General features: G+C 48.0%; 3 protein-coding genes across 3 annotated transcripts in view; all 3 read left to right on the top strand.

Moving 5' to 3' along the window:
• The first annotated feature begins 9,225 nt into the window (after window positions 1–9,225).
• On the top strand, window positions 9,226–23,598 carry ARF1 (ARF GTPase 1). The gene is made up of 5 exons (XM_075144359.1): window positions 9,226–9,359; window positions 19,216–19,395; window positions 20,065–20,175; window positions 20,848–20,972; window positions 22,032–23,598. The coding sequence occupies exons 2-5, from the start codon at window positions 19,248–19,250 to the stop codon at window positions 22,191–22,193; spliced, it is 546 nt and encodes a 181-aa protein (XP_075000460.1). The 5' UTR covers window positions 9,226–9,359; window positions 19,216–19,247; the 3' UTR covers window positions 22,194–23,598.
• GUK1 (guanylate kinase 1) overlaps window positions 9,275–27,385 on the top strand; it is a 40,937-nt gene continuing 22,826 nt past the window's right edge. The window contains exon 1 of the mRNA XM_075144355.1: window positions 9,275–9,359. The gene's annotated coding sequence lies outside the window, so the exon portion shown is untranslated. The remainder of the gene's footprint in view (window positions 9,360–27,385) is intronic.
• On the top strand, window positions 24,800–27,276 carry LOC142078416 (uncharacterized). Its single transcript, XM_075140880.1, has 3 exons — window positions 24,800–24,808; window positions 24,905–25,654; window positions 26,270–27,276. Exons 1-3 carry the CDS (start codon window positions 24,800–24,802, stop codon window positions 26,291–26,293), a joined length of 783 nt encoding a protein of 260 aa, XP_074996981.1. The 3' UTR covers window positions 26,294–27,276.

The raw sequence follows: 27,385 nt of genomic DNA, 5'->3' as shown, positions 1-27,385 counted from the left end.
TTTCAGCAGATGGGACCTTGGGCGCAGTTGTTTGCTTGCTTCCTTCTCTTCATTGCATGCCCAGCCCCACCACTGTGGTCAAACTGCCTTTGACTTCAGATTCGCCTTGGGTCGGAGAAAAATCTCATGATCCACCTCACGGGAGCCCACAACCAAGGTCTGCTGAGCTTCAAGGAAGTGCTGGAGGCTGCTGTGTGAGCCCATCACACTCATGCCATCCTTGTAGATCCTTTGCCCCATGCTCAGGGTAAGAAGGGGGAAAGTTCTCAGGTCTGGGTTTGTGGGACAGTGCAGAAACTTTAAAACAGAGAGAGGGATCTCTGATCCTGGGGATAGCCCTGAGACCCCTCAAATCTCACCTGAGCTCTGCATAATGGCAAGTGGAGAATGTCAGCCCAGGACCTCTCTCATCCCTCTAGCCCTGCTCTTTTTTCTCCTGCCACATAGATCTGATGAAATGAAGACAGCAACACCCAATTGACACTGAAGGCTCCTCTGAAGGTCTCTGGTCCAACTCTGCTCACAGCAGGGCTGAATTCAACACTGGCTCAGGTTGCTCAGGGCCTCATCTCCTAGGAAGAAGACATCTCCACTGGAGCCAGACCCCTGGGGAGATTGAGTCAGTCCTGCTGGTGGAGATGAAAGCCCAGCCCATCTCAGGTATCGAGGAAAGGGTGGTTGAATCACACCCTCAGGTCCCTGTTTCTCTGCAGTGACTGTAAAAGGAGGTGGTAGATGCCCCATCTCTGGAAACATTCAAGGTCACATTGGACGGGGCCCTGAGCAGCCTGATCTAGTTGAAAATGTCCCTGCTTATTGCAGGAGGGTTGGACTAAATGGTCTTTAAAGGTCCCTTCCAACCAAACCATTTTATGATAAAAGGGAGCAGGCAATGAACTTGGCGGGGGATCGCTACCTCGTAGAGACGCAAAATGAGATTAAATGAACCCATCCTGCAGTGACTTAGGCATTCATCACCTTTTTTACCTCCCTTCTGTAGCACACCTTTCTCCCAACCCCAAAGCCTTCTCTATGGTCCTTCCTCCAGCAGCCTCCTGACTCCAACTCCTCCTGCCTTGCAAACCTTCCTGCAAACAGGCCAGGATTTCCTTTGCACATCGTCATTTCTCGCTCCTGCCAGTTACACCAGTTGCAGTTTTCCTGCAACGTGCATCCTCAGATTTCCAGAAAAATGATGCTGGATGAACAAAGCTCTTCAATGTTTTTCCAGCATGGACAACCCAGAGCGGACATGACATCTCGGGCAGTTTCAGAGAAGCTGGACCCCGCCGTCTGGGTTTTTTTTTCCTCCATCACGCAGGTGTCCAGTGGGGGTATGTGACCTGACATTGATGTTATAATTAGGCTGGTTTCCATCTTTCTCCTCGCAACTGAAACAATCGCCGTCATTCTTGCAGGCGGTCAAAGTTCACCGTGGGCCTGGGACGGCTGTGACATTGATTGGCGGGTCCCAGGGCGACCACCGTCTTCTCCTTTGACGCAAGCTGTCAGGTTTGGGCATATCAATTAGTGGCTGCGCAACTTAATGAGGTTTTGATGATGGAGAACAGCCGAAATTTCATTCCCATCCAGGAAAACGCTGTGATAATAACCTCAATACCTCTGGTGTTACATTTTCTTCTAGATCTCCGTAGCCAAGCGACTTCATATGGAAAGCTGGAGCGCTCTCCTCTTTTACAGCTCATTAACTGGGAATCCTGGCTGGAAAAAGCCAGGGGTGGCAGGACACGATATTACTGTTCCAGAGGTGGCAGCTTTGCTAGCAAAGCAAGGGATTTGAGAGCGCTATGCTGCTAAAGGTGAAAAATTTCAGCTGAGCATGTAAAATCCAGGTTTTCTGTGCACGACCATTGAAAGCAGAAGGATACGTGCCACATTAAATCCTACACGGCAGCGTGGTACCCTGGTGATGCATAGACAGCTTTCCCTGATGGAGCTCCGTAAAATTGCACAAAGCTCTCCAAATGGGATGTTTTAATGGTCCCAATTTTTGCCTTTATACTTGGAGAGCATCTACCTTCCAGGAGACAACTTGGGATAGCTCTGGCCATGTCCGATGGGCTGGGGGTAGGATGAGGCAAGGGAATATGCTCTGGCATTGCTGCACTGCCCATCCCAGAGACCAGACCCACCTCAGCACATCCTACAAGACTTCACTGGAAGGAGAGCACTGCCCATTGAACTCAGTTGCATTGACCCAGGCTCGTCCATAAAGGTAGTCTGAGCGGACTGAGCCCAAGCAGAGTTGGACCATCAGTTCATACTCCTGTAAGGGATCCCAGCATCCCCTGAAGGGCTTCATGTCGCCCATGGATAAGGAGTGGCTTCTAATTCGTGTGCCTGAGCCTGGTCTCTCTGTGGGAAGCGTGGCCAGGTTGAACTCAAGCTCTGAGCTGGCTGCAAACAAAGCAATGCACCATTCGTGCAAAGTCACGATGCACGAGATACCTCTTCACTGAGGGCAAAGCTGTACCAACACCAGTCTAGAAACGTGCTGTTAAAACGAGGCCTGTGACCTCCCAAAATGGTTGCAACTTTCCCTTTCTTCAAAGCCTTAGGAAGCCCTTGTTCCAAACAAACACTGTGAGGTTGCAGCTTGGTCTCTTGCTCTTCCAGGCCCTGTGGTGCCTGGAGGGATGTCCCCAGCTGCGGGACCCAGGGTCCACGTGGTGGGCACAGTGGATCAGCAGATCACAAATCGAGCAACCAGCTGCCTCCAGCACACAGCCACCAAACGGGAGAGGCTGTGGGATCTTTAGATGACTCTCCAGTTGATGGTATTTCTTATCCCCAGAGCAGCTCAAAGTTATCCAGGTCACAGGAGCAAATATCTTTGTGTCTCTGGGATCCCAGGAAGACCAGATATCCCTAAGGACCTGATCTCATCAAATACTTTGAGCTGTGGGTAATCGCATGGCCCTGCCATGAAGACCTGGAAGCACCGGTGAGGAATGGCTGGTGTCTTTAGGGGATGTCCAAAGACAGGGGACAATGGTGCTTGTCCATATCTCCACCCCACGTGGACCTGAGCCCCATGGATCCGGACGAAGCTGCATTTCCAGCTGCAGTTCCTCGACGCAGGTCTGACTGCAGCACTGCCATGTTACCTCCAACATTAAAATGCCGCCACGGAGTAAACTCAAAATCGGAGAAGGTGGAGGGAGAGACCAAACATTCACGGTACCAACCAACGCCATTATCAGGTCTTGAGTCTTGAGCTGCTCAACTCCCCAGACCAAAGGCCCTTGCAGTTCAAATACCAACACTATTGCTCACTCCTAAAACATAAGCAGCCTCCCAGCTCACAGCTCTGAGCGTTCAGGAGCTGCTGCAAGTCGGTGGCCGCAGCATCTCCCCACACGTGCAGGTGAATTCGGCTTGTCATCCCCTTTGCGGGGAGGTCTGGCTGCTTCAAAAGATGGGGAGAAGAGGACAACAGCATTTTGTGAAGATACCTGAGGTGCATGCTCAGGAATGTGTCTCTGCTGCCGCTGCAGATGCCCAAAACGCCGTCAGATGTGATCGGTGCTGGTGGTAACACCTCTACATTTGAAGTGCTCTACGGAGAAGATGCAGCCACTGAGCGCTCCTCGACCACAGATATTTGAGTTTCAGGGGCAGGCTGAGCAGGTTGCAGTGTGTTTCCAGGCAAAGCAACCTGCCAGCATGCATTTCCAACCCCAACGCTGAGTAAATTAAGCACTTGAGGTTGAAACAATGAGGGGAGCACAGAAAATCCTCACCCACCGCCCCAGGAGGGATCCCACTGGCTGAACATGGACCTCTGCCCTGGAGTGCTCCCTCAACAGGCAATGAAGACCTACTGGAGGTGATGTCTGGAGCGGGATGGGTGAATCACTCCTCTTTATCTCCATTATTTGAGGAAGAGCTAAGGGGCTCGCTCAGCAGGGACAGCTGCCCTGTAGCAGCTGAAGGGAGGAGGGATGGATAGATGACAGTGGAGGAACCAACTTCCCTTTCTAACCCGTTTTCCCCAGGTATCCAAAAGACATCGCCAAGGCTGCTCAAACAGGGCATCATCCCACCGCAGGTGCAGCTGAGACCTTTATCCAGAGGTGTCAGCAATTAGCAACGCTGATGTTATACAAAGCTCTTCTCACCAGCAGGTTACACTACACGTCACTAAGTCACGAAGTGTAGCTATTTCCAAATTAAGGAGAAAAAAAGTGAGGCTGAGAGAGCTGCAGCAATTTGCCCAAGATCCCATGGGAATTGGTGTCACGAGCGGTGAGCCGATCTGCTTCATTTGCTCTCCGGGCTTCAGTCCCACATCTGAGATGCTTTCAAAAATGCTCTGGCTGCATAGATCCTTCTGCCACCTAAGTCAGCTCTGAGTGGAGAAGCCATAGCAAAACGAAAGCTCTTGCTGCAAATATTCTTATTTTGCTGCCTATCAAGGGAGCCATTTAGAGTTTTGCTTGCTTTTTTCCCTGTTTCCACCTTCTTTTCACTGCCAGGATGGTAAATTGTGAGCAGCACAACTAGATCTGTTGGCTTTTCAACAGCCCAGACCCACCTATAGGTGACCCCAGGACCCCAAATCCAAGAAATAATCGCTATTTTTTTCAGTAGATAAGGTAGCAAATTGCTGTTGGGGGGTAATTTCTCAGCTCCTGTGAGTAACTGCAATTCTCACCTCAACGTGAGAGACTCAAAGGTGAGAAATCCCCGACCCAACAACATGGCCTTGTAGAATAGGAGCTTTAGGGCAGCAGAAAGCAGAGCATCAATTGACCCGGGTGTCCTTCAGCCCTTTGCACCTGGGCACCCGTCCCAGCATCATCCCAGAATACCCCAAAATAAGTTCTCCATCACTACCAGGAGGGATTTGGTAGCTGGACATCACTGCCGCCAGCTCAGAGTCTCCACCACCCCGTGATACCAGCAGATTATCATCAAGTAGTATCTTCTCGATAAAGACAACTTGCCCACGTTGGGGGAAAAGATTATTTTTGGGGACCCTGGAGTTAGAGTAAATCCAGCCCACGGTATTTTGTCCTGGGGCAGATGCAAAAGGAAAAGCATCGCTCGGGCAAGCGCTTTGTGACTCCGGATGATATTTTTATAACCTCAGAAAATCGCCTTTCACAAACACTTGGGTTTTGATTTTTTTTTTTCAACAGGCAGTGAGAACAGGGTGTAGTTCAGCCGGCGGATTTGTCATCCAAGGCTCCCGGCAGGGAGGAAAACTCTCCAGCTCCAAAGGGGCCATCCAGGAAAAGCCAAAGGGCTTTCTGCAACCCCGGGAGCACCCGGCAAACCAGCTGAGCCACCCCGAGGGATCCCTTCCCATTTTGTCCTTCTCCCACATTGGCTTTTCACAGAAAAGAGAAAGCAAGCGACACGTCTGCTCTCCCAGCTGCAAAAAAAACCCTCTTTCTTCCCATAAATGTCATGAGTCACCGGGCAAAGTGCTCGTCTTGCATCACGGCAGCCGTCATTAATGACTGAAACCAACGGGGCCAAATTTCTACCAGCTCCTCGGGCATAGTGTCGACTCGGGTCTCCGCCAAGATGATAATAATGAAATCATAAATCTTAGATGATATATCACAGATGATAATAATAAAATAAACCTCCCTCAACTCGTTTTGCACCCTGACTGGCACCTCCATCGTTCACCAGGGAGGGTAGGAGGTGATGGGATGGTGGGATAAGCATCTCCTCTCCTCCTCCCAGCCCCGTCAGCTAAAGGAGGAACTGCTTCGCGTTAAAAATAAAGCAAAAAGAAAAAGAAAAAAGAAAGGAGAGAAGGGTTATTTTTAATCCAGAGCAGCGCCCTGATCTGGTTCCCTGTCCGGGCATGGAGAGAGGGCTGTAAAACAAGCGCTCGGCTCGGCTATGGCCAGGAGGGGATTTGGGGATGGGGGATAAATGCATTAACGGATAAATGCATTAACCTGTATCAACCTACACACGGACACGCAGAGCGTGACCTCCCAGCACAGCTCCTGCCCCAAAATGTCCCCAACCAGTAAGAACAGAGGCAGATATTCCCCGGAAGCCCCAAGCAAATGCAAATTCTCCTTTCCTTTCTCAAAGGACGTTGCCAAAGGATTAAATCCCGCTTTGCTTTTTAGGTTCAGCTCGGTATCTCTTAAACCAGGTCCTGAAAGATGCCGTGGCCCCAAATGGGCTGCACAAACAGCCCGCGCTGAAGGGACGGGGACATCTGCGATCCCAGTGGTAGTCGTCCATGCCCGGACGTCGAGGTGGGCTGCAATCTGTTTACTGCAACAGTTCTTCTCTTCCTGAAATCCTCCATTTGAGACAGGTCGGCTTCTGCGGTGCGGGAAAAAATAATTAATTTGGTTTCTCGGTGTGTCTTTGCCATCGCTTTCTTAGCCTGTCATTGCTCTGGCTGCTTTTTGATTGTCTGGGGAGATCTTAATGCAATTTAGGTGCTTCCTTAAGTAAAATAATAATAATATTAACTTATACCTGCTGATGCACGGGGATGGTGCCGCCCTGGATGAAGCACAGGGCAGATCTCGCCTCCCGCCCAGGCTCCCTCCTGGCATTTCTCAGCCCTCTTGCGCGTGACCCAATTTTTTAGGAAAAGAAGCTTTTGGGCTCACGTCCATCTGTCCGTCTGCCTTCTCTTGCCTCTGTGTCATGTTTTCAGCTGCTGGGCGATTTCAACCCCATTTGACAGGGGAATGGAGGTCTTCGAAGTATTCACTTCCTATGAGCATCAGGGGAAAATCTAGAAATAAGCAGTTTTTGTGACTTCCTGCTGTCTTTCAAAACTCCTCTTCCTGTCTTTAATAAAGGAAGTATTTAGTATTTAGCATTTAGTATTTAGCCTGGGACAGCACAGGACCTCGATTTATCTTAAAGCTACCCCAAAACAGAAAGGAAATAATCCTAAATTTATTGCACCCATGGGCTAATAGTTGTTTCTAGACTGATCTCTTGAGCTTTTGAACCACATGAATTTTTTTTTCCATGTGCAATTAAAAAATTGCTCCATGTTCACCTATTCTCTACCACATCTGTGTATTATTAAGGTGAAAAAATGAAAAGGGTTTTTCCATGCATAGGGAAACCGAGGCACAGAAGGACCGGAGCAGCACCCGGCACACTCATCCTGTGGGTCCTCTCATCTGTTTAGCCTTTTCCAGCACCAGACACAGTGAAAATTATACCAAATCCTCTCTGTTTTGTCTCAAAGGTGAACTGAAGTGGCAGCAAAGCAGCCCAGCAAAGGGGGCCCTCCCTGCAGCCCTGCTTTATTTCGGATAAAAGAGCCTGAAGGATTTTCTTTGACTCTCTCTCTGCACCTACGTAGTAAATACATGGATAACCAGCAGATGCAGAAGCCGTGAAGGTGGGGAGCGCAGCAGTGATATCAGACATGCATGAACCCCGTGGCAGGATGCACAGGCAGCTTTCCAATGTGTATATATATATATATATATAATCATAGAATCATAGAATCATTAAGGTTGGAAAAGACCTCTAAGATCATTGAGTCCAACCATCAACCCAACACCACCATGCCCACTACACCATGTCCCTAAGCGCCTCATCTACACGTCTTTTAAATACTTCCAGGGATGGTGACTCCACCCCTTCCCTGGGCAGCCTGTTCCAAGGTCTGACCACTCTTTCAGTAAAGACATTTTTCCTTATGTCCAATCTAAACCTCCCTTGGCACAACTTGAGGCCATTTCCTCTCGTCCTATCGCTTGTTACTTGGCAGAAGAGACCGACCCCCACCTCGCTACAACCTCCTTTCAGGTAGTTGTAGAGCGCGATGAGGTCTCCCCTCAGCCTCCTCTTCTCCAGGCTGAACACCCCCAGTTCCCTCAGCCGCTCCCCATCAGACTTGTGCTCCAGGCCCTTCACCAGCTTCGTTGCCCTCCTCTGGACACGCTCCAGCACCTCCATGTCCTTCTTGGAGTGAGGGGCCCAAAACTGAACACAGGATTTGAGGTGTGGCCTCACCAGTGCTGAGTACAGGGGCACGATCACCTCCCTGCTCCTGCTGGCCACACTATTTCTGATACAGGCCAGGATGCCGTTGGCCTTCTTGGCCACCTGAGCACACTGCCGGCTCATGTTCAGCCGGCTGTCAACCAGCACCCCCACGTCCTTTTCCTCTGGGCAGCTTTCCAGCCACTCTTCCCCAAGCCTGTAGCGTTGCCTGGGGTTGTTGTGGCCGAAGTGCAGGACCCGGCACTTGGCCTTGTTGAACCCCATACAGTTGGCCTCGGCCCATCGATCCAGCCTGTCCAGGTCCCTCTGCAGAGCCTTCCCACCCTCCAGCAGATCAACACTCCCGCCCAACTTGGTTTGATCTGCAAACTGACTGAGGGAGCACTCGATCCCCTCGTCCAGATCGTTGATAAAGATATTGAACAGGACCGGCCCCAGTACTGAGCCCTGGGGAACACCGCTCGTGACCGGCCGCCAACTGGATTTAACTCCATTCACCACAACTCTCTGGGCTCGGCCGTCCAGCCAGGTTTTTACCCAGTGAAGAGTGCACGTGTCTAGGCCGTGAGCCGCCAGCTTCTCTAGGAGAATGCTGTGGGAGACAGTGTCAAAACATATACATATATACATATATATATATATATAAAAGGCACGAGCACATCCCTGAGCACACAGGGCAGCGCTGCACGGCATCGATGCCGCACGCATGTAGCAATGCTGCACGACGCGCGCAGGCCCCAGGAAGGCGTGCACGTCCCACGTCCCACGTCCCACGAGGCACGTACGTGTTCCCACGCAACCCGGCACGCTGCAAACCGCGTTGCATGCACGCGTGCATCAAGCCCCACGAGGCAAGCGCGCACCCCCGCGCGGCCTAGGCGTGTGGAGCGATGCTGCACGGCACCGGCAAGACCCTCCCCCGGCAAGGGGCAACGCTGCACGGTGCACATCAGCCCCCCGCACCCCGCCGGGGGGGGATGCACGGCCCCGCACACGCCGCACGGTGCACACCGCCACGGCGCGCGCCCCGCCCCGCGCCGCGCCGCATCCGGTCACGAGCCGGGTGGGAGGGGGAGCGGCGAGGCGTGGCCAAGCGAGTGGGCGTGGTCAGGCGGCGGGACCTGCCCCCTCCCGCGCCTTTCCAGCGTTGCGGCTTGCCTGCCGTAGCCCCGCCCATTCCCCGCTCGGCCCCGCCCCCTGCTGCCCTCCTCGGTTACCCGTGGTGTCGCGCGCGGGGCTGGCACTGACGTGGCCGCCGAGCGCCGCCATCTTGTGTGCCTGGGCGGAGAGCGGCCGAGAGGCGCGGGGGGAGCCGGCTCCGAGCGGGACAGTCCGAGGACAGCCAGACCCACTGCCCGGGGCAGCAGCCGACGCCGGTGGGTTCACCGACGCCCTCCCCTTCCCTTCTTTCAGCCCCTTCCCCTTCTGTCCGCCGCCCCGCTCCCCCGCCCACACCCTGCGGCCGCCGAGGGGAGGCGGCGGCCCGCGGCTGGGTGTGAGGCGCCGCGGCCTTGGCGCTGACGGGAGGGGGCGGCGGGCGCTGGGGGAGCGGGTCCTGTCGCTTCTTTCCGTTCTTCCTTCTCACCCCCCCCCCACCGCCCTCGCTCGGGAGGAGGGAGCCGCAGCCAGGCCGCAGTGCAGGCCTTGGGGAGCGGCGGGCTTGGCTGGGGCGCTGCCCCATCCAACCCCCCCCTCACGCCTTTGGGGCTGGGTGGCTGGGCCGGGGGGTGCCAGCCCTTTCGTTTCCCTGCTGGGGAGGCGTGGGCACGGGCAGGAGGGGGGGACCGCTCCAACTCCCCAGCAGCTGCACAAGGCCCGGCGCCGCTCCCCCTACCGGAGGAATTAGAGGGGATGCGGCGGGATGGGCTTCTCCTCCCTTCCCCAAACTCCCTCGTTCCGGCCTCTGCCCCGCCCGTGAACGGGCCTGAGGAGAGAGGTATTTCCTCGTTTTCCTCTCCCCCCGAAAACCCTCATCGTAGCGGACCTCGGAGATCTGGTAGCCCGGTAGGGGAAATGAGGTTCTGATGAAACTCGTAGGAGAGAGGTTGTTTTCCCGTAAGCCCTTGGCTGCTGAGTTGGGCTTTCTGCTGAGGGTGGTGGTAAGAAGTTGAGCTTTAGCCTGGAGCAAACTCTGTTTGCCATCCATGGCTTGGGTTTGATGGTCGAGGAGATCAGTTTTCCTTGGCATAGCAGCTCCCGGTGGGAGGATATTATATTCTGTCTGAAAATACTATATCCTGTCTCTCTGAATAGTTAACATGATACTTTGGGCTGATAACCTCTGTCTGATAAAGTGATAGGCCAGCTATGCGAACCATTTCATGGAGGTGTCCGTCTGCCCCAGCAGAGCACAACTAAAACTCTGCTGGGTCATAAAACTGCCTAAATGTTGTGTTTGACATTGACCTTGTTGCTTTGCTGCTAGGCTCTTGCCAAACCAAATTCCGCAGGTTGATTAGAGTTGTATCCAGAGGTCTTGTTTTGAAATGTAGCTTTGTCAATAACTAAAATGCGAACTATTTATATAATACTTTGAACTTTGTTTTGCAAGCGGTGAGGCTTACAACACCCCTTTGCAGGATATTCTATTAACCTTATTTTTCAGGCAAAGAAATCGAGTCAAAGTAAATTGTCCAAGGTCATTTGGCAATATCATTATTACTATTTTTGCTACTGATTTGGAGCACTTCTGTAGGAAAAAGGAACTGTAGCTGAACTAGAGGATTGCTACTTGGTTTTTTTTTAATGGGATTTATAATCGAATTGTCAGTATAAGTACTCACAATCTTACAGAAAGGGATTCTCTGAAAGAAAAGTTTACGAGGCTGGTATGATGCCACTGACTTCCTCTGTTAAAAACGCGTCTGCAGTGCTCGAGAACCCTGTTGGACTGCTTTCCCTGTTGTCGTAATTACATTGGGTGAAAGGGTGAGGAAACTCGCCTCGCTTGAACCTCTTAAACTCAATTGCTTTGCCAAGTTTATTGACGCTTCTACTGTGGTGGAGCATCAGGAGTAAAAATGGCTCAAGCAGATGTCCACGCAGGACAAACTTTGCTGCTGCGATAGTCTGTGATACACATAATAGTTGCTGGATCCTGTTAGAAGGCAAACACCTGAACATAAATCAGTCCCTGATGGTCTGAGGCATTTGCTGAATTTTTAGGATTGCCTAGTTGTGAAATACAGTCGGAATCTGAAAAGGGACTGGGCAGGAGCGGTGCATTTTTGCTCGGTGCACATAGTGTGTTAGTCATGCTGACCAAGTCGGGGGCAGGACTAGTCACAGCTTTTCAAGGCAAACAAAGTGTGTGTGGGAGGTGGGGGGCTGGATTCTACTCCTTATAATCCACCAAATTGTGCTGTGCTCCAGCTACACCTGTGTGAAAACCTGCTTTAAGCAGTAGCATTTATACATCTCGCTGAGGCACAATTATATCAGATAAGCTATTGATTACATTAATTGGTGGAAGGAGGAAAAAGCTCACAAACCAAGATTCCAGCTGAATTTGCAGTGGTGAAGTTTAAAGAACCACCTTTTTTTAAAAATAAAAGATCGCTTTAGAAATGAAAGCTGCTGATATGTGTAAAGATGGCCTTTCAAGCAAGAATTTTTACAGATTTCAACAACCTTCAGAAGCATCTAGATTGCCTTACAGTGGATAAATTTGGTGAACATAAGTTAACTTTTTCTGAAAAGGAATGGTTCTGATTCTTTTTTTAGAAATCTCTTGAAAGTTTTGCTACTGGAATGCTATAGAGCTTGTACTAGAGCTAGCACTGTCCTCGGCCATTATTCCCTTTCTTTAACTGATGAGTAAAGAAGTTTATAATCAGCTTCCTACTACAGCAGCTGTTTTTCTGTGTTATTCAGCATTTTTTTCTTTCTGCTTGCGAGCATCCAATTTTATTTCTTGTTTCTAACACATGCAAACATTGAAGGACTATGGTGCTACTTCTGCTGATGTTTCAAGTCTAATAAAATTCTCATGTCAAATATAGCTCTTATTCATGCGCTGATCTTGTACCGAACAACTAGCTGTGTAGGCTCTGCTTTGACATTTTCCCCAAACCAAAAGCCAATTTTATTACCGAAGCTCTCATGCGAGTTCTTGCCATTTCTACTATGAGTGTAAATGTTGACTTACTGCCCAGTTACTGGGAATGAATAACAGGATATTTGGCTTAAAACTTAAGATTTTGAACTTGTGAACAGTTCAGCCTCAAAAAACTGTGCAAAGCGTATCTGAAAAGAAATGCTTTGTAATAACCGGTTCTCACAGCAGTATACCCACCGTTTAACAGGTGAATATGAAGTCGCAGTCCAAACTAGGGTGTCACAACTACATTGTCGGCACCGCTTTATTTCCTGAGCAGCTACAGGCAGTCTGCAGGGAGGTGATGGATGTGCTTTACCTAAAAGCATGAACAGTGACTCCTTCTGTACTTTTCCTGTCAACCTATCCTTTAAATAAAATATTTTTCAGACCAGATATGCGTTTTTCCTACCTGTTGGTTTGCATGCTGTTGAGTTATGCATGGTAGTGTATAACTGCTTAAAATAGTTTTGAGATTTTGCTGTGAAACAGAAGTAGCTTGCTCCCCCTACTTGAAGGTGAGAATAACGGAATAACTGATTTGGGTTTTGAATATCAAGTCAAACGACCTGCCCTCTTTGCTTCATACTGAGTGGTGGTTTTTTTTTATTTTGACCAGTATTTTAGGAGTGAGTTCTTCTTGTGTCTGAGAAATAGACATGACCCCAAAGGAAACTTTCCCTCTTTTGCCCTTGTTTTGATCTTGTAAGTGGAAATATTTTCTGTTTTCCTGCCACTCTGAGCCCAGTGCTCTCAAGAGAATGTTACAGCGTGTGGAAAATGTGCTATCTGGGTAATGTGTATAGACAGCAAGATGTTCAACCTACTTAGGTTGAACGAAGGTGCCACGTAAGGAGCAGCTCTGTGTTGGATTTTCTTTCACCTAGCTTCTCACTTGCGGTTTGACCTGTCCTCCATCTGCCTTGAACATGCAGCATGCATCTGGGCGCTTTTTAGTTGGTCACTGCAAGCCTTTGGTGGCCAAATCCAGCTATGCCTGTTTAGATGCAAGTACAGTTATGTATCTTCAACTTTTATTTCACGTGATGCTACAATGCCAGTACCTTTCCTCTAACCTCTTCTAAAAGACAAATAACAAGGTAATGATCATTTAGGACACCTTTTCCATCTCATGCTTGGCGAAAGAACCTCCAATGGTGAAGCGGGGAATATTGTTGCAATGGTAGGTTCTGATCTCCACAGTTAACACTCCCCTAGTTTTAATGGCTGCAACTCTTAAATTTTACACATAGTCTATGCCTAGTGATGTTAGTAAGGTCTAAAGTCTCAGGTAACTCAAATCAAAATTATTTAAGCTAGATTCCAGTGTTAAGGCCCCAAAGTTAAAGGGCTTGAGTTGGTAAGTAGTCATCTTTCACTCAGGTTATCAGATGTGGAAGGCCAGTAAACAACTTCTAAAAATAGTTGAATGTAACTGTGCTGGAATAGTCATGTATTGGGCCACCCTGGCTGTATTTAAAGAAATGTTTTGATCGAGAGCGTTTTTCAGAATTTGCTGTAACAGAGCACTTTAATCTGTAAAGAAATTACTTCAAGTTCAAAAGAACGCCGCTGTACTTAACTGACTGTGCCTGCTGAGTGGTGGTGTGAAATGCTGTGGCCCTAGATTAATCCTAAATTTTAGCAGTGTTCTATTCTTGTTGGATCACTTCGCACTTTCTCTTTTAAATCACACTTTATATTGTAAAGAACAAGCTGCCAAGTTAGATTTGCACTTTAAATTATTTGCCAGTTGTTCTTGCATGTAACAGCAGTAACAGCTGTTGAACTTGAAATTTTTTTTTTAAAAAAAGCTTTCTCACCTCTCTTTTACACATGCGTTTGGTGACCTTTTGTATGAATATTTTGCTTCTCTCGACATTTTAATTTAAAACCTTCTAGAATGCTATAAAGTAGAAACATGATACAGGCCAGCTAGTGATAACTGACTGGATTTCAAATCAATATTTCTGTTAAATAACAAATTGATCAATTTTTGTTCTCCTATGACTGATATAACTACTGTTTTAATACCAGGTTAGGAATTATGGGTTTGGGGTTTTTCTAATTGTATTAAAGGTGGAGTTAATGCTTAGGCCAATGTCAAGAGACTTTCCTTTAAATGGAGACGTGCTTTTGGTAGTAAATCAGTTGTCTTCATAAGCACACCAGTTTTACTTGATATAGGTGTCTAAGCAACAAGGTGCAGAAGGCAACTAGGAAAAAGCTTTTTGGTAAACCTGCAACTGTTAGGGGTTTTAGCTTGTGCTTTAGCATTAGTATTTTGACTGATTATAACTCTGTAATGCAGTATGTCATTAGTAGTGGCACCATCTTTGTCTCTCCTCGAAACGGGCATTTAAAACAAGATACGAACATCCTAGGGAGACATAATAGCTCCCAGAGACGACAACTGCCCTCTGTACCTCCATATCTCAGTGTGCTGTGCAGAGAAGGGACAGAGAATTAAGCTTTTCTTGACTGATCTTCATCGCTGCTGGTATTTTTCAGCTATAGAGAACAGATTGCCAGAATGATTGTGCCCAGCAAGTTTGGTTATGCCACTTGAAAAGTTTTGAGCATTATTTTTTCACTGTGGGAGCCTTATGTGGTACGTGCTGGTACACAGAAGTGAAATAAATGTATTTCTATACTGCAGGCATAATTTGACTAAATAATGCATATGGCATCCTCTATCTTAGCCTCTGATTTTGTCTGCTATGGTGTGTTTAAAGAAATGGTGTAAACCTGAATGAAACTGTGGCATTTGCCACAACTCCTGGCTCAGTGAAGTTTAATCTCTGTGGTCAAAAAGAACTTCTCCAGAGGTGCAAAATTAAGGTTATGCAGAGATTTCAAGATGTAGCTGTACTTTCTTTGATGTACTGCATACTCTTCTGATCATACTTCTGTGGGATGGCTTCTTAACTGACAGCTCATCCCAGAAGTTTGGAGGTCAAGAAGCGTATTTGACTTCTCAAGATAAGCAGCCTGAATGAAATGACATTAAAATGCATTAGCGTATGATTAAATATAAAATGCTGCAGAAGATTAAGTGTTGAATGATCTTTGGCCTTGCGATATTCCTCAGAGCTCTTATTCTAACCACCTACAATTAATAAAAGCAAATTCTAGTTCTTACTCATGGGCCATATCGCTTTAACAGACACCAGGCTGCCTGCTATTGCAGACACTCATTTATTTTTAACTCATTACACTGAGCCTTTCTGAAAAAGGCTGCCTGTTCTTCTAATTGCTTATCTAAATGTATCACTTACTAGAAAACCGGCTGCTGAAAATACCTTGTTTCCTGAAACAAAACTGCAGTCTTATCCAGTGAATGTCTTTCTCGCTGTTTACCAACGGCACATTATATCTTACCTGAACCTGCCTAACAGGTTTTTACTGCTGTGAGGATCTTGAGGTGGAGTAGACTAAGTTAAGGTGTGCTTCAAGGCTTCGACGGGCTGGGAGAAAGAAGAGTCATACAGACAGTTCAGTTTTGGGCTGATCTGGGTTTGTTGAGGGGTGGTGAGCTTCCATTTCTAGAAACTGAAGTTGCGCTGAGGGAACGTGCACGCTATACTCTGCAAAAATAGTGTGTGCTGTTTATTCAAATTGTCCTCTTTCACACACAAATCTTCCTACTTAGCCTGATAAGTACCTCTTCTGAAGATGTGCTGAAGTACTACAAGCAGCTCGCAAGCCATAGTCTTTTACGTTTTCTGGCATTTTATTGAACTTGTGCTTCAAAAATGATCAGTGTAGCAATTACTGACAACATTTGGGTTGAGGAAAAGAGAAAGTTAAGCGTCAGTGTAGAACATAGGCAATATATTGGCAAGTCTTGATACAGATGGCAAATGTTGAAGATGCCGGAAAAGCGACAGGATTGCTTGGTTAACCTAAAAGGGTCTTAAATTTCTTTGTATTTTCAGACTGTGTATGTTAGTTCTCATGGTCCAACTAATGGACTGAAATGAGAATTAAAGTAAGCAGATTCAGCTCTGAAGTACACTGGAAGTAATCGCGTGATCCCTCAGCTGAGTTGTATTAGTGGGAAGCAGCTCTAAACTGTCGCGGCAGTTTCTGCTGTGGTAGTGTCCACGCTGTTTGACAGCATAAATGGCCTAAAAAGCAGAGACCCGATGGCTGGTCACAGTTGTTAACGATGATTTGGTTGAGGATTTTATTGATACTGGGGAAAGAACTCGAGGTGCTTTTGCTTAGATAATAGAAAGTAATGAAATACTGGCAGGGACAGCGTAGGGAGAGGAGTGTAATGTACAAAACCGTGGGAGTATGATTTCCTTTTCTGTGGCAATAGATGAACGTGATTATAGCTGCTGGTCAGAGGATGGTCCTGCCGATGGTGAAGACAGAGACCCTCTCTTTCGCCTCTTTGCTGCTGGGGCAGCATCCAACAAGTAACTGGTGGGACCCACAATGGTTTGTGGGAGTTCTGCAGATGGGTTTCTTCTAGTATTTTTCTTCTAGACAGGAATGATTCTGCTATTTTCTAGTCACACAATTTGTCTTGCAGGGGTGGGCTGTAAACTACGCTTCACTGCCTGTAAAAATAAATCAGACTTTCTGCAATGTCACCCCAAAGTACCAAGTAAGTTACAGAAGTGGTTTGGATAGTAGGAATGTGGAAGAGAACAAAATGGAAACTAAGTGCTTAAATGTATCTTAACTTCTTATTCTTCACAAAAGTAAAAATAGGGAGGATGGGTGGTATAAAAGCAGCTTCAGTGGTGGAGGGCAGACTTTAACTGGAAATAGCTGCCAGGAAAACAAGGATCTAATGGGATTCACTACTCTTAGTGCCAAGTGTCAGCAACTCGTTGAGCGGACTGCGACTTCTCCAGGGTGTGGAAAGATGTCGTGGATGTTAATGCAAAGATTTTACTGTGTTAGCTGATTACTGCTATTGATCCAAGCATTTAATAACCTATTATGCTTTTAAACATGCAGAAACAAAAGCAGTGCATTCTTTTGGAGGACTTGTAAGGTTCTCTTGCTGCAAAAGCTCTTCCACTCATTTTGGAGGGTTACGAGAGCTCTGGTGAAAGGTTACAGTTCAACCCTGACTATTGCTTTTCAGATGAAGTAGAAGATAGAGGTAGCATGAGCAGGCAGACAAAGGAAAGCTCTACAGCCTCCCTCCCTTCCAGCCCAGTAAGAGCTGCAGTTGTGGGCTGGGGAGTGAGATTTCCTGCTGTGTGAGTGATTTGGATAAATAGGGACTCTAGCAAAACTGTTTTCTCTACTTCCTAATTAACTTTCCTGTTTATACAGCTTTCGTATATTCAAGTGGGAGTTGAATATTCATGGTCGTGCTTCAGAAATATGAAGGAAATGGTGGAATAATAGATCTTTTAAACCTTCCGTTTGGTTTTAATCCCCAGGCTGCCCTCTCTGGCTTATAGATGAGCTTAGTTTTCAAGTTTTGGTCGCACTGAGCTTCAATCATATAAAATAAATGAATCTTTGACTTGAGTTACTTTAGCAAGTTGAAGTGGTGATTGATGTCATTCAGGGAGTCTGGAGTGGACTCTCAACTTCACTGTGGAGCTGCTTGTGCTAAGACATGTGACTTAGTTAATGTTACAGTGCTTAACTTTTGGGTTAAAAATTGCATCCAGCAAAGCTTCCTGAGAAGGGCAGAACTGCTTAGACCTTTCGCAGTGCTGAGGAAGCCAGACTTCATACATCCCTAGCATAGAGCTAAACAGAGCGGGACAAGATTTTTGTTCTGTGGTGCACTTTTCTATTCAAAGCTTGTTTTAACTGTCTTAAATAGATATTCTGTAAAGTCTGTTTCCAGTGAGAATTTTGCTTCAAGCATACAGCTTCATCATGAAATACAGAATATCTTCAAAAGATGATTCAGACTTCATACTGCGCTTTAAATTGTGTGACTTGGTTTACAGGAAACCCATCCTTTGAATGTCACATGTCTTGGCTGTATGTACTTCTACTGTCTTAAGCTTGTATTTTCAGCTGGGCTCAGTCTTTTCAAACTGACATCAGAGCTTCTAGACAACGTGGCAGTAGAAGTGTGAATCATCACTGTCGCCGTGTAACATCCTGATCTACACCCCACTGTAAAGCTTTCAAGCTGCTTTTTTCATGTCTAATGTGAGCAGAATAATAGTTCTCTTGATTTCAAACTGACTGTAAACTGTGTAGTAGTAAGTTTGGGAAGGAGGGGAGATTTGTGGAAGAAGGGAAGAAGTGGACAAGTTGTGGTGGGGTGGATTCCCTCGCAAGGGCCCAGGGAGTGTCCGTGAGGGCTGGAGTGGAGAGGCAGTTTCTCCAGTTCCTAACAGGAAGCTCCTGGTGATGTTAATCGCTTCTGAGCGTCCAAGCAGAAGTGTTTGCAGTGAAGGAAGAAGCATTCATTTCTAAGCCTGCCTTTTTTAATGGTTTCAATAGTTAATTACATTATGGTTTCAATAGTTAATTACATTAATGCCTTCAATAGTTAATTACATTTTAGTAAATGTGAATTTGCTTCCTAGAGGAGGTCTCCAATGTTAATGAAGGTAAAATACTGCTTTGTGTTTACGTTGTATTCACAGGCTGTTTCCTCAGGGTTTGAGAGGAAGGAAACTGTTTTGAGTAGGAGAGAATCCAAGCTGCATTCTGAGTTTCCTTTGCAAAAGAAGGACCAGCTATTGGTGTGCTAAGCAGCAAAGAGATGAGCACACATTTAAAACCTTTTTTAACTGCAGGTCAGTTAGAAAAAGTGTGGTTTATGGTCACATGTTAGGCTGCAGATAAATTATCCTGTAACAATGGGGGACAAACTACCTGAAGTGGTCAGTTGCGTTGAAAGCAAACCATCAATTTTGCAAACAAAAGTTTGAGAACAGCATTTCATACTCAAAGCTCTGAAAGAATATTTGAAAGATTTAAAGCACTCGGAGCAATGTCTTTTTATAAGGAGTAAGTTTTGGCATCTATGTTCATCTTTGTATTGTTTCAGTGTGGGGGAAAAAGTACAGTGGTGGCTGAGGGTATCTAAAGAATTCCTACTATCTGATACTTTTTTTTGGTGGTTGATTATGCCCTGGTCAGAACACAGCCATTGGTAACTCATGAGTGATACTGTGATCTTTTCCCTCTAGACTTCACTGGCCAGTGAGAACATATCTCAAGCATGGGAAATATTTTTGCTAACCTCTTCAAAGGCCTTTTTGGCAAAAAAGAAATGCGTATTCTAATGGTTGGTCTGGATGCCGCAGGAAAGACTACTATTTTGTACAAACTTAAACTTGGTGAAATAGTAACTACTATTCCTACTATAGGTAAGATTTTTACATTTATATAACTGCTTCCTTTGAGATTTGGGTCTTATTGTTTGCGGTAGTATCTTATCTCAGCTGCCGCTCTGTTGATTTAAGTGACTTAGTGCTGTGCCCTGACTTGACTGTCAGAACAAACACTTGGTATGAAGGTGGCACAGCCAAGTGCTCCGGCATGGGAGGAGATTACATGACACACTGGTTTTTTCACTCCGTTCCCTCTCTTCAGTCGCTTGTGGAACAACCCTTTACGGGCCACAGAAGGGCAGTCTGGCCTCCTAAGCGTGTTGTGGCGTCAGGTAGGTTAGACCGAGAAACTCAGGTGATACGTTCTTTTTGGAGGGTGACTGCGAGAACTGTGTGATCAGAGACATACCTCATTTGCAGTCCTTAGAGACCAGGGGTTTTTGATGCAATGTAGTTTGCTCTGCATTTTGTAGCTGCTAATGTTGTTCATTAGTTTGATTGCAGTGGGGGTGGTGGTGGGAGCAGGAGTTCCAGAGAAGCCATGTTTGCTTTGAGGGCTTCAGTGTAAGATTCTGCCTATTTAAGGTAGATTTAAATTTTAAGATAACTTCTTTAGTGATGACATTCTGAGTGTAACTTGGTAAATACAATAGGTTGAGGGCCAACTATGTTTAACTGAGATTTTTGCCACAACTTCTATTTTAGGTTTCAATGTGGAAACAGTAGAATACAAGAACATTAGTTTCACGGTCTGGGATGTAGGCGGTCAGGATAAGATCAGACCACTCTGGCGCCATTATTTCCAGAACACACAAGGTGAGTCTGAACGCTTAAATCACAGGTTTCCAGAATCTAAAAAGTTTTTTTTAATGTCCTTGCTATTATAATCTTGCGAGTTTCTTGGGGGGGGGCGGGGGGGAATATTTATTATTATAAAAGGGTGTGTTTGTGTGCTGGTCTGGCTCTTCAGTGCAGGTTCAAAGAGGGATGGGAAGAAATCCAGAAACCAGTCTTCCTTGTCCATCTGACTCAGAGCGAGTTCAGAATTTTGCTTTCCTTCTGTAAGCGTCACAGCTCTCTGCCTTCGCTTCAAAGCAGAGTTTTTACCACAAGCTCTAACTGCCCCATGAATTGAGAGTTTGTCACTTCTTCCACTGCTGTGCCTTTATAACGTGCATGCATTTGAGTCCTGTCACAGGCTTTCAAGAGTTGCTACTCACTGGAAAATATTGAGTGGTTATGTAGATGAAGCACGCAAGTTCCAAAAACACAAATGCAAGCTAACACTCGCTTTCACCAGCTTTCAGCAAGAACAGACCTTCTCTCAGACATGAGATTACTGTAATAAGAAAACTGTATTTTTCTGATATATACTAAATTGTTTTGCGTTATTTTCTCTTCAAAGCTTAGTTCTGACCTCCCTAAGTATTTATCATTTGTAAATAACTTCTGGTGTATGCTTATTCTTGATTGTTTGCTTATTTCTAGGTCTGATTTTTGTGGTTGACAGTAATGACAGAGAACGAGTGAACGAGGCCAGAGAAGAGCTTATGAGAATGTTGGCAGAAGATGAGCTTAGAGATGCTGTTTTATTAGTGTTTGCTAACAAACAGGTATGCCCAAGAAAGGTGTCTTTCTGTAAGAATTCTTGAAAACGTACAACATACTTGTGAGTGCGAGATCTTGAACTGGACATTCATGTTTTCGGTGTAATCACAGATAAGCTCTCAGTAAATGTTCAGTTTTGTTGAAGACAACAAACCCGTAGATTAAATTACCCTGTTCTCATCTGAAAGGAGCATCCTTGTGAACAGTCTTGGCTAATAGAAATCCTTGTGTTTTCAGTTTTAGGGAAGAATTCTACCAGTTTGATTTTTAAGGTTGGCTTGGCTCAAGTACAGCACCTGCCCAAGCTTCCTCCAAACGGAGAGGAAGGCCAGAATGCCGGAACCTCCCCGAACTCTTCAGTTGGGGTGTTTGAAGGGCGCTGCCAGTGTTGGTGGAAGCCCTGGGCTGACTTTTAATGCACTTGTGTTGACCTGTGAGCTGTACTCTTCCAGGCCACAACGCGAGCTGAGGGTTCTGCCTTCTATTGCTTGTAAAGGCCTTGGTAGCTTAAGCCCAAATGTTGCAGGTTTTAAATATGACTAGTAAACTTACAGAAGGAATAGCATCCTGCTTCGTCGATTGCATAGGCTCGGCTGTGAAGGGTAAAGAAGCCGTAAGTCTCGTCTAGGAGCAGGAAAGGTAGACTATAAACAGAAGCAGTACTAAGCCGAGTACTACTTTATGACAAAAGTTGATCTTAAATCGTAACTGCAGTCACAGGAAACATTTCCCGAGCGGAAGGTGAATGAAACGGACCTTGAATTGTAAGCAGTTTTGGGTCAACACTGAGGGGCTTGATGGCTTGATCCAAATGTCAGCTGTCTCGCTTCTGCTTTCTGAAGAGCAATACTCCGTAATACGTGCTTTTGATTGTGGTGTTAAACCTTTGAGACTTCTGTCAGTATAGAGGAAATAGCTTGAATATAGAATTAATCCACTGAGTTTTTCTGAAAGAGAAGCTCTGAGAGCTCTTGGCTTTAAAGCCAAGATGACAAACGGTTTAGGGAGGCGGGCATTTCTTCTCAGCGAGTAGGGGAGAAAATGACTCTTCTTCCTTCCCTCAGGACCTGCCGAACGCGATGAATGCAGCAGAAATCACAGACAAACTCGGACTGCATTCTCTTCGTCACAGGAACTGGTACATCCAGGCAACCTGTGCCACTAGTGGAGACGGTCTCTATGAAGGACTGGACTGGTTGTCCAATCAGCTCCGAAACCAGAAATGAAACCATAAACCTTCCTCTTCCCTCTTTTTCCACCCCTCCCTCTTATTTCCTCCTATTCGCCCTTCGCTTTACTCTAATGTGGCAAACTGTGCTACTTTGTGGTATTGAGTGCCGGAAGCTGTTTTCATTTCTTTTGTCACAGTATATATTGCATCATGCTGTAAATGTGGCAAATACAAGCCTGAAAACAGTTAGGTTTCTTATTTAATGTAAATAGTTTTTGTTTCCAATGAGGCAGTTTCTGGTACTCCTATGCAATATTACTCAGCTTTTTTATTGTAAAGAATCAACTCACTCTTTAGTACTTGGAAGGGATTCAAGTGGGTTAACATAAGGGTTGCCAGTGGTCCTTGTGCAGTAGAGCTGAATACTATCTCGGTTGGGTTGTGAGATCTGTGAGATCCATTTTGGTGGTTGGTTTTTAACCCGAATTCTGTATTTTTTTAAATAGTCAAGGAAAAGTAAAAACACTTCAACATACAAACGTTTGACATAGCTTCTGCTGTTCTAGCTCTAATGTGGTGACTTTTGATTCTTTTGAAATGGTGAAGCAATGATCGACACCCAATTAGCTTCATCCGGTTAAAGAACGGATCATAACTAATAGATCTCTGGCTCTTTCTGTAGCTCATACTTGTTCATACTCGTTAAAAGATTTGTCGGACCTGGTTTAGATGAGCCTGCAGACTCATGCTAAACTTCTGATTTTTGGGTCAGGTGAGATTGATCGTTTCCATTGAACTTGAATACTTTCCAGAAGTCACATTTTTAGCCTGTTGTAGTTGTCAAAAGTGTTTTGTACTTTTCTTGTGTGTAAACCACTCCAGAAGGCAAACCTTTCCACAGAAAGCACAGCCTGTACTAGTCCTAAGCTCTATAGGCAGAAAGTACTGTACTGAACGTAAGAATTGCCATGAAAAACACCAAACATCTATGTATAGCGTCTAGGAAAAAAAAAAAAGCATGAGAGTTTGGAGAGTCATTCCACTCTAGAAGTATTCAATCCCATTTTGGAACAATCCCATATCTGTATATGTGTGAAAACCCTTGGCATCCCTCATACTGCAAGGTTCAGATTTGCCATCAGAAAAAAGACCTCTTTACTTTTCTTTTGTATTTTGATAAACACTGAAGAAGCTGGAGCTGTTAAACTTTAACTTGAGGAACTATCAGAACTGGTTTATTTAGTGTTGTGGAAACCTTTATTGCTTTCAATACACAATTAGTAATCAACTGTTTTGTATACTTGTTTTCAGTTTTCATTTCGACAAACAAGCACTGTAATTAAAGCTATTAGAATAAAATCTCTTAACTATTTCATGTTTTTTATGCCTTGCTGTTCATTTGATCATCTTGGCAGAATCATAATGAAATACTTGTTGAATAAAAAGTTTCATGAAACTTGCACTGGTATCTTCTTGTTTTGTATCATCTTTGTACAGTACCGTGCACTAGATCAGTGCGAGTCCAGCCGGCATTTTGCCACATCACAATTTGCATGAAAATTTCGGCACATCTCCCGTATTTTCCAAATAACGCGTCGTTCCTGGTCGGATTCCTGCAGGTGAAGAGGTGGGCAGCGGTTCTTTGGTCCTGTTGGCCGGAGTCCCTTCGCCGCCTCAAGGGCATCTGTTGACCTTCTCGAGTACCATCTCTTCCCGCAAGAGATTGTTCTTCCTGCTGATCCCACTTAATAATAGGATCCGTGAGTTAGTTTTGGGGGGAAAAAATACAAAGTCCGGTCTGTCTTCAACAGATTGCACTTCCCCCTCGCTCCCCAGGTTTCGTTTCCTCTCTGAATCCTTGGAGCGGCGCGGCAGCCTGCGCGCGCAGGGGTTTGTGCTGGGACTGTCCCCTCGGGCGCAGGGGAGGTCCTGCCTCTGCCCTCTCCTCCGCGGGGGGAGCGGCAGGTGGGAGTCGGGTTTGTTCGGGTTTTCCCAGCCCCGTGTCCCTTCCTCGCGCTTGTCTCGGGGTGAAGGGTAAATAGCGTTAGGCAAACAGTGACGAGGGATTACGGAACTCCGGTAAGTCGGGGTATTTTGAAGCCGTTCATCTCGCCTCGCATTTCAAGCTCTGAATCGGGATAGGGCAGGGCATCTATTTATTCCTGTTCTGGGAGGGCATCGAAGCCGAAGGGCCAGCTCTTCTGCCGAAATAAGCAGAGCCCCCCGCTCCTCTCTCGTCCCCCGTCCCTGCAGAGGTGGGTGACCCGCTGTGACAGCACCCGACCCCCTCGGCCGCGGAGCGGCTCCCTGCAGCGGTGGTTTTCGCCCCAGGCACGTCGGCACAGGCTGCCCCGGCCACGCCGCAGAATCCCGCTCCTCTCCAGGCAGAATTTTTGCTACCGGGGCTGGAAGGGGGAAGAGAACGGGGAATGTGCTGACGTTATCCGAGACGGGCGAGCTGTGGGAGCCCTCTGCTCCGGGCAGCACAGGCTCGGCTCTGGTCTGCCCTGGGCCCCAGGGGGTTTTGTCCAGCCGGGCAGCAGGCAGCTCGCGGCCGGGGAAAGGGCGAGGGGGAAAGGCCGGTTCCCTTCGGCAGGGCCGAACCCTGGTGCGGTTCCTCCCCAGCCCGCCCGGGATCTGGTGCGGCAGCTGGGCGGGGAGATGGATGGGGTGTGCAGCCCTGGGGTGGGGGTGGGGCCGGGCTCCTCCGCCCCCGCTCACCCTCGTTTTTATCTTGTCCGTTTTTTCTCAAACTGTTTTGCTCAGATCTCAGCACAAAACAGGCAATTCGGTCCAAGCCGCTGCCCGATTCCTCCCTGCGGGATCGAAAGTGGGGACTGCGGGAGGGACACGAGCCACGGCGGGGGCTTATCTCGGACCCTCCGTGTGCTCCCCCCGGCTCGTTCACGAGCTTTGGGGGGACAGACCCGCAGCCTCCCCGTCTCCCCTCATCCCGTTTCCTCGGCGAGGTCCTGCAGTCCCGTCAACGGTTCAACGGGGCTTGTGAAAAGCAGGAGGCGAGGGGGGAAGCCTTGGCGGAGGTTTCGAGGGGTGAAAGCAGGAGAGGCTGAGCTGCGGAAAACCTGGCTGTGGGGTCGGGGGGAGGCATCAGCTCACGGCACGAACTGCAGCAGCCGCTGGAAAAGGGGTACGAGCTCCCCGCAAGCGCTGGACGTGAGCCGGCAGTGTGCCCAGGTGGCCAAGAAGGCCAACGGCATCCTGGCCTGTATCAGAACTGGTGTGGCCAGCAGGAGCAGGGAGGTGATCGTGCCCCTGCACTCGGCACTGGTGAGGCCGCACCTCGAATCCTGTGTTCAGTTTTGGGCCCCTCACTACAAGAAGGACATGGAGGTGCTGGAGCGTGTCCAGAGGAGGGCAACGAAGCTGGTGAAGGGCCTGGAGCACAAGTCTGATGGGGAGCGGCTGAGGGAACTGGGGTTGTTTAGCCTGGAGAAGGGGAGGCTGAGGGGAGACCTCATCGCGCTCTACAACTACCTGAAAGGAGGTTGTAGCGAGGTGGGGGTTGGTCTCTTCTCCCAAGTAACAGCGATAGGACGAGAGGAAATGGCCTCAAGTTGCACCAAGGGAGGTTTAGATTGGACATTAGGAGAAATTTCTTTACTGAAAGAGTGGTCAGGCCTTGGAACAGGCTGCCCGGGGAAGTGGTGGAGTCACCATCCCTGGAGGTATTTAAAAGACGTGTAGATGAGGCGCTTAGGGACATGGTGTAGTGGGCATGGTGGTGTTGGGTTGACGGTTGGACTCGATGATCTTGGAGGTCTTTTCCAACCTTAACGATTCTGTGATTCTGGAACCTCCCCGGAAGGCAGGAGAAAGCCGGGGAGAAGGAGCCCTCCAGGCCAGGCCGAACTGCCCCGGGAGAGCCGCGCCGCAGCCCCTCCGGCATCGGGCTGGGCAGATCAGCGCCCTCGGGCGCCGGCTGGGACGGGTGCTTAGCGCTGCGGGCGCGAATCGTCCCTGGGAAGCCCAGCGCTGCCTCTCCCCATCCCACCCGCTCGGGAGATGAGGGCGGGGGGAAGCGGGACGCTGGGATTTGCGTGGGCTTTGGGTTGTTTTTTTTTTTTAACTCTGCTCACCGTGGTGTCAGCTCTCCTCTAATTCCCTTTTCAGCCTGCAGCACCGAGTTCCCGTTAAGCACAGCCCTGCACTGGGATGCTCCCAGCAGGCACCAGTGGCAGCTCGGACCCCAAAAATCCCCAGGAGGGTGACCCCCACTTCTGCAGGCTCGGGCTGGTGAGCACCGGCAGGGTCAGCACCCCCGGCCAGGGAGTGCGGCGGCTCGGGGTACCCCACTTGTGCAACCAGGTGGGTCCCTGGGCTCCTCGGAGCGAGAGCAACAGCCCCTGCCAAGAGGTTCACAACCCCCCCAAAAAAATAAAGCATTTTGGGGTGGGGATCACCCAAGCTTGCGACCGCTCTCCCCCTGCCCGCGTCGCTGGGGTTAAGCACGTGCTCGCAGCCGGGGAGGGGAACGGGACAGAAGGGCTTTATTTCAGCTCATCGCCCCAATCCCGCTGCATTTCCACCCCCCCCGTGATGAATGCTGCCCTTGTTCGACACCGGGCACCCCCGTCCCTCCCGCCCGGCTGCGGGCAGGGCGATGGCACGGCCGCAGAGGTGACAGAAGATCCCCCCCCCCCCGCCCCCAACGCTGCCAAAGTGCAAACCCAGGCCGGTCGCCAGCCCGGAGCTTTTGTCCGCCAAGACACACAAAACTGCCCTGTCTTAAGCAGGAGAAATTGCATCATTAATTACACAAACGAGGCCCTTGTGCTTGGCACGGCCACTCCGGCAGCCGGCGATGCTCCGGAGCCGCTGGGGATAATCCCTCTCCATTTGGATCAATATTTCTATTTATTGATATAAAAATCCGCTCCCCCCCTGCTTCTTGATGCGCCAAGCACATAAATACTCATATTTATGTTTTCGAGGTTTTAAAATCCTGGATGGGAACGGAGCTCGCTGCTCCCTGCCCCACTGCGGTGGACATGACCACGGCAAACCGCTACGGGAGACACCCCAGCCCCATCCATCTTCTCCCCATCAGCCGAGGAATTACTCCAGGGGTTCTCCTTGCAGCCCTTAATTAGGGCAGTTTCCTTTTTTTTTTTTAATCCAAACAGGCTGTTTCTCAACCAAAAGGAACGTCCATCGCCCCCGCCCGCAGCTGCTTGAGACACAACCCCCCCCAAACTTGGACCAGGAAAGCACTCGTCCTCAGGGGAT

The sequence above is a fragment of the Calonectris borealis genome, chromosome 2, assembly GCF_964195595.1.
Source record: "Calonectris borealis chromosome 2, bCalBor7.hap1.2, whole genome shotgun sequence".
Lineage (NCBI taxonomy): Eukaryota > Metazoa > Chordata > Aves > Procellariiformes > Procellariidae > Calonectris > Calonectris borealis.
The sequence above is the reverse complement of the archived record's forward strand: the minus strand, read 5'-3'. Positions and strand labels throughout refer to the sequence as shown.

What these genes read in the sequence shown, in the direction of transcription:
- ARF1 (XM_075144359.1), top strand. Translation starts at nt 19,248, where the DNA reads ATGGGAAATATTTTTGCTAACCTCTTCAAAGGCCTTTTTGGCAAAAAA. An exon ending in AACTACTATTCCTACTATAG is followed by an intron (nt 19,396 to 20,064) that starts GTAAGATTTTTA and finishes CTTCTATTTTAG; the next exon opens with GTTTCAATGTGGAAACAGTA. An exon ending in TTATTTCCAGAACACACAAG is followed by an intron (nt 20,176 to 20,847) that starts GTGAGTCTGAAC and finishes GCTTATTTCTAG; the next exon opens with GTCTGATTTTTGTGGTTGAC.
- LOC142078416 (XM_075140880.1), top strand. An exon ending in TGAAAGGAGGTTGTAGCGAG is followed by an intron (nt 25,655 to 26,269) that starts GTGGGGGTTGGT and finishes TTCCCTTTTCAG; the next exon opens with CCTGCAGCACCGAGTTCCCG.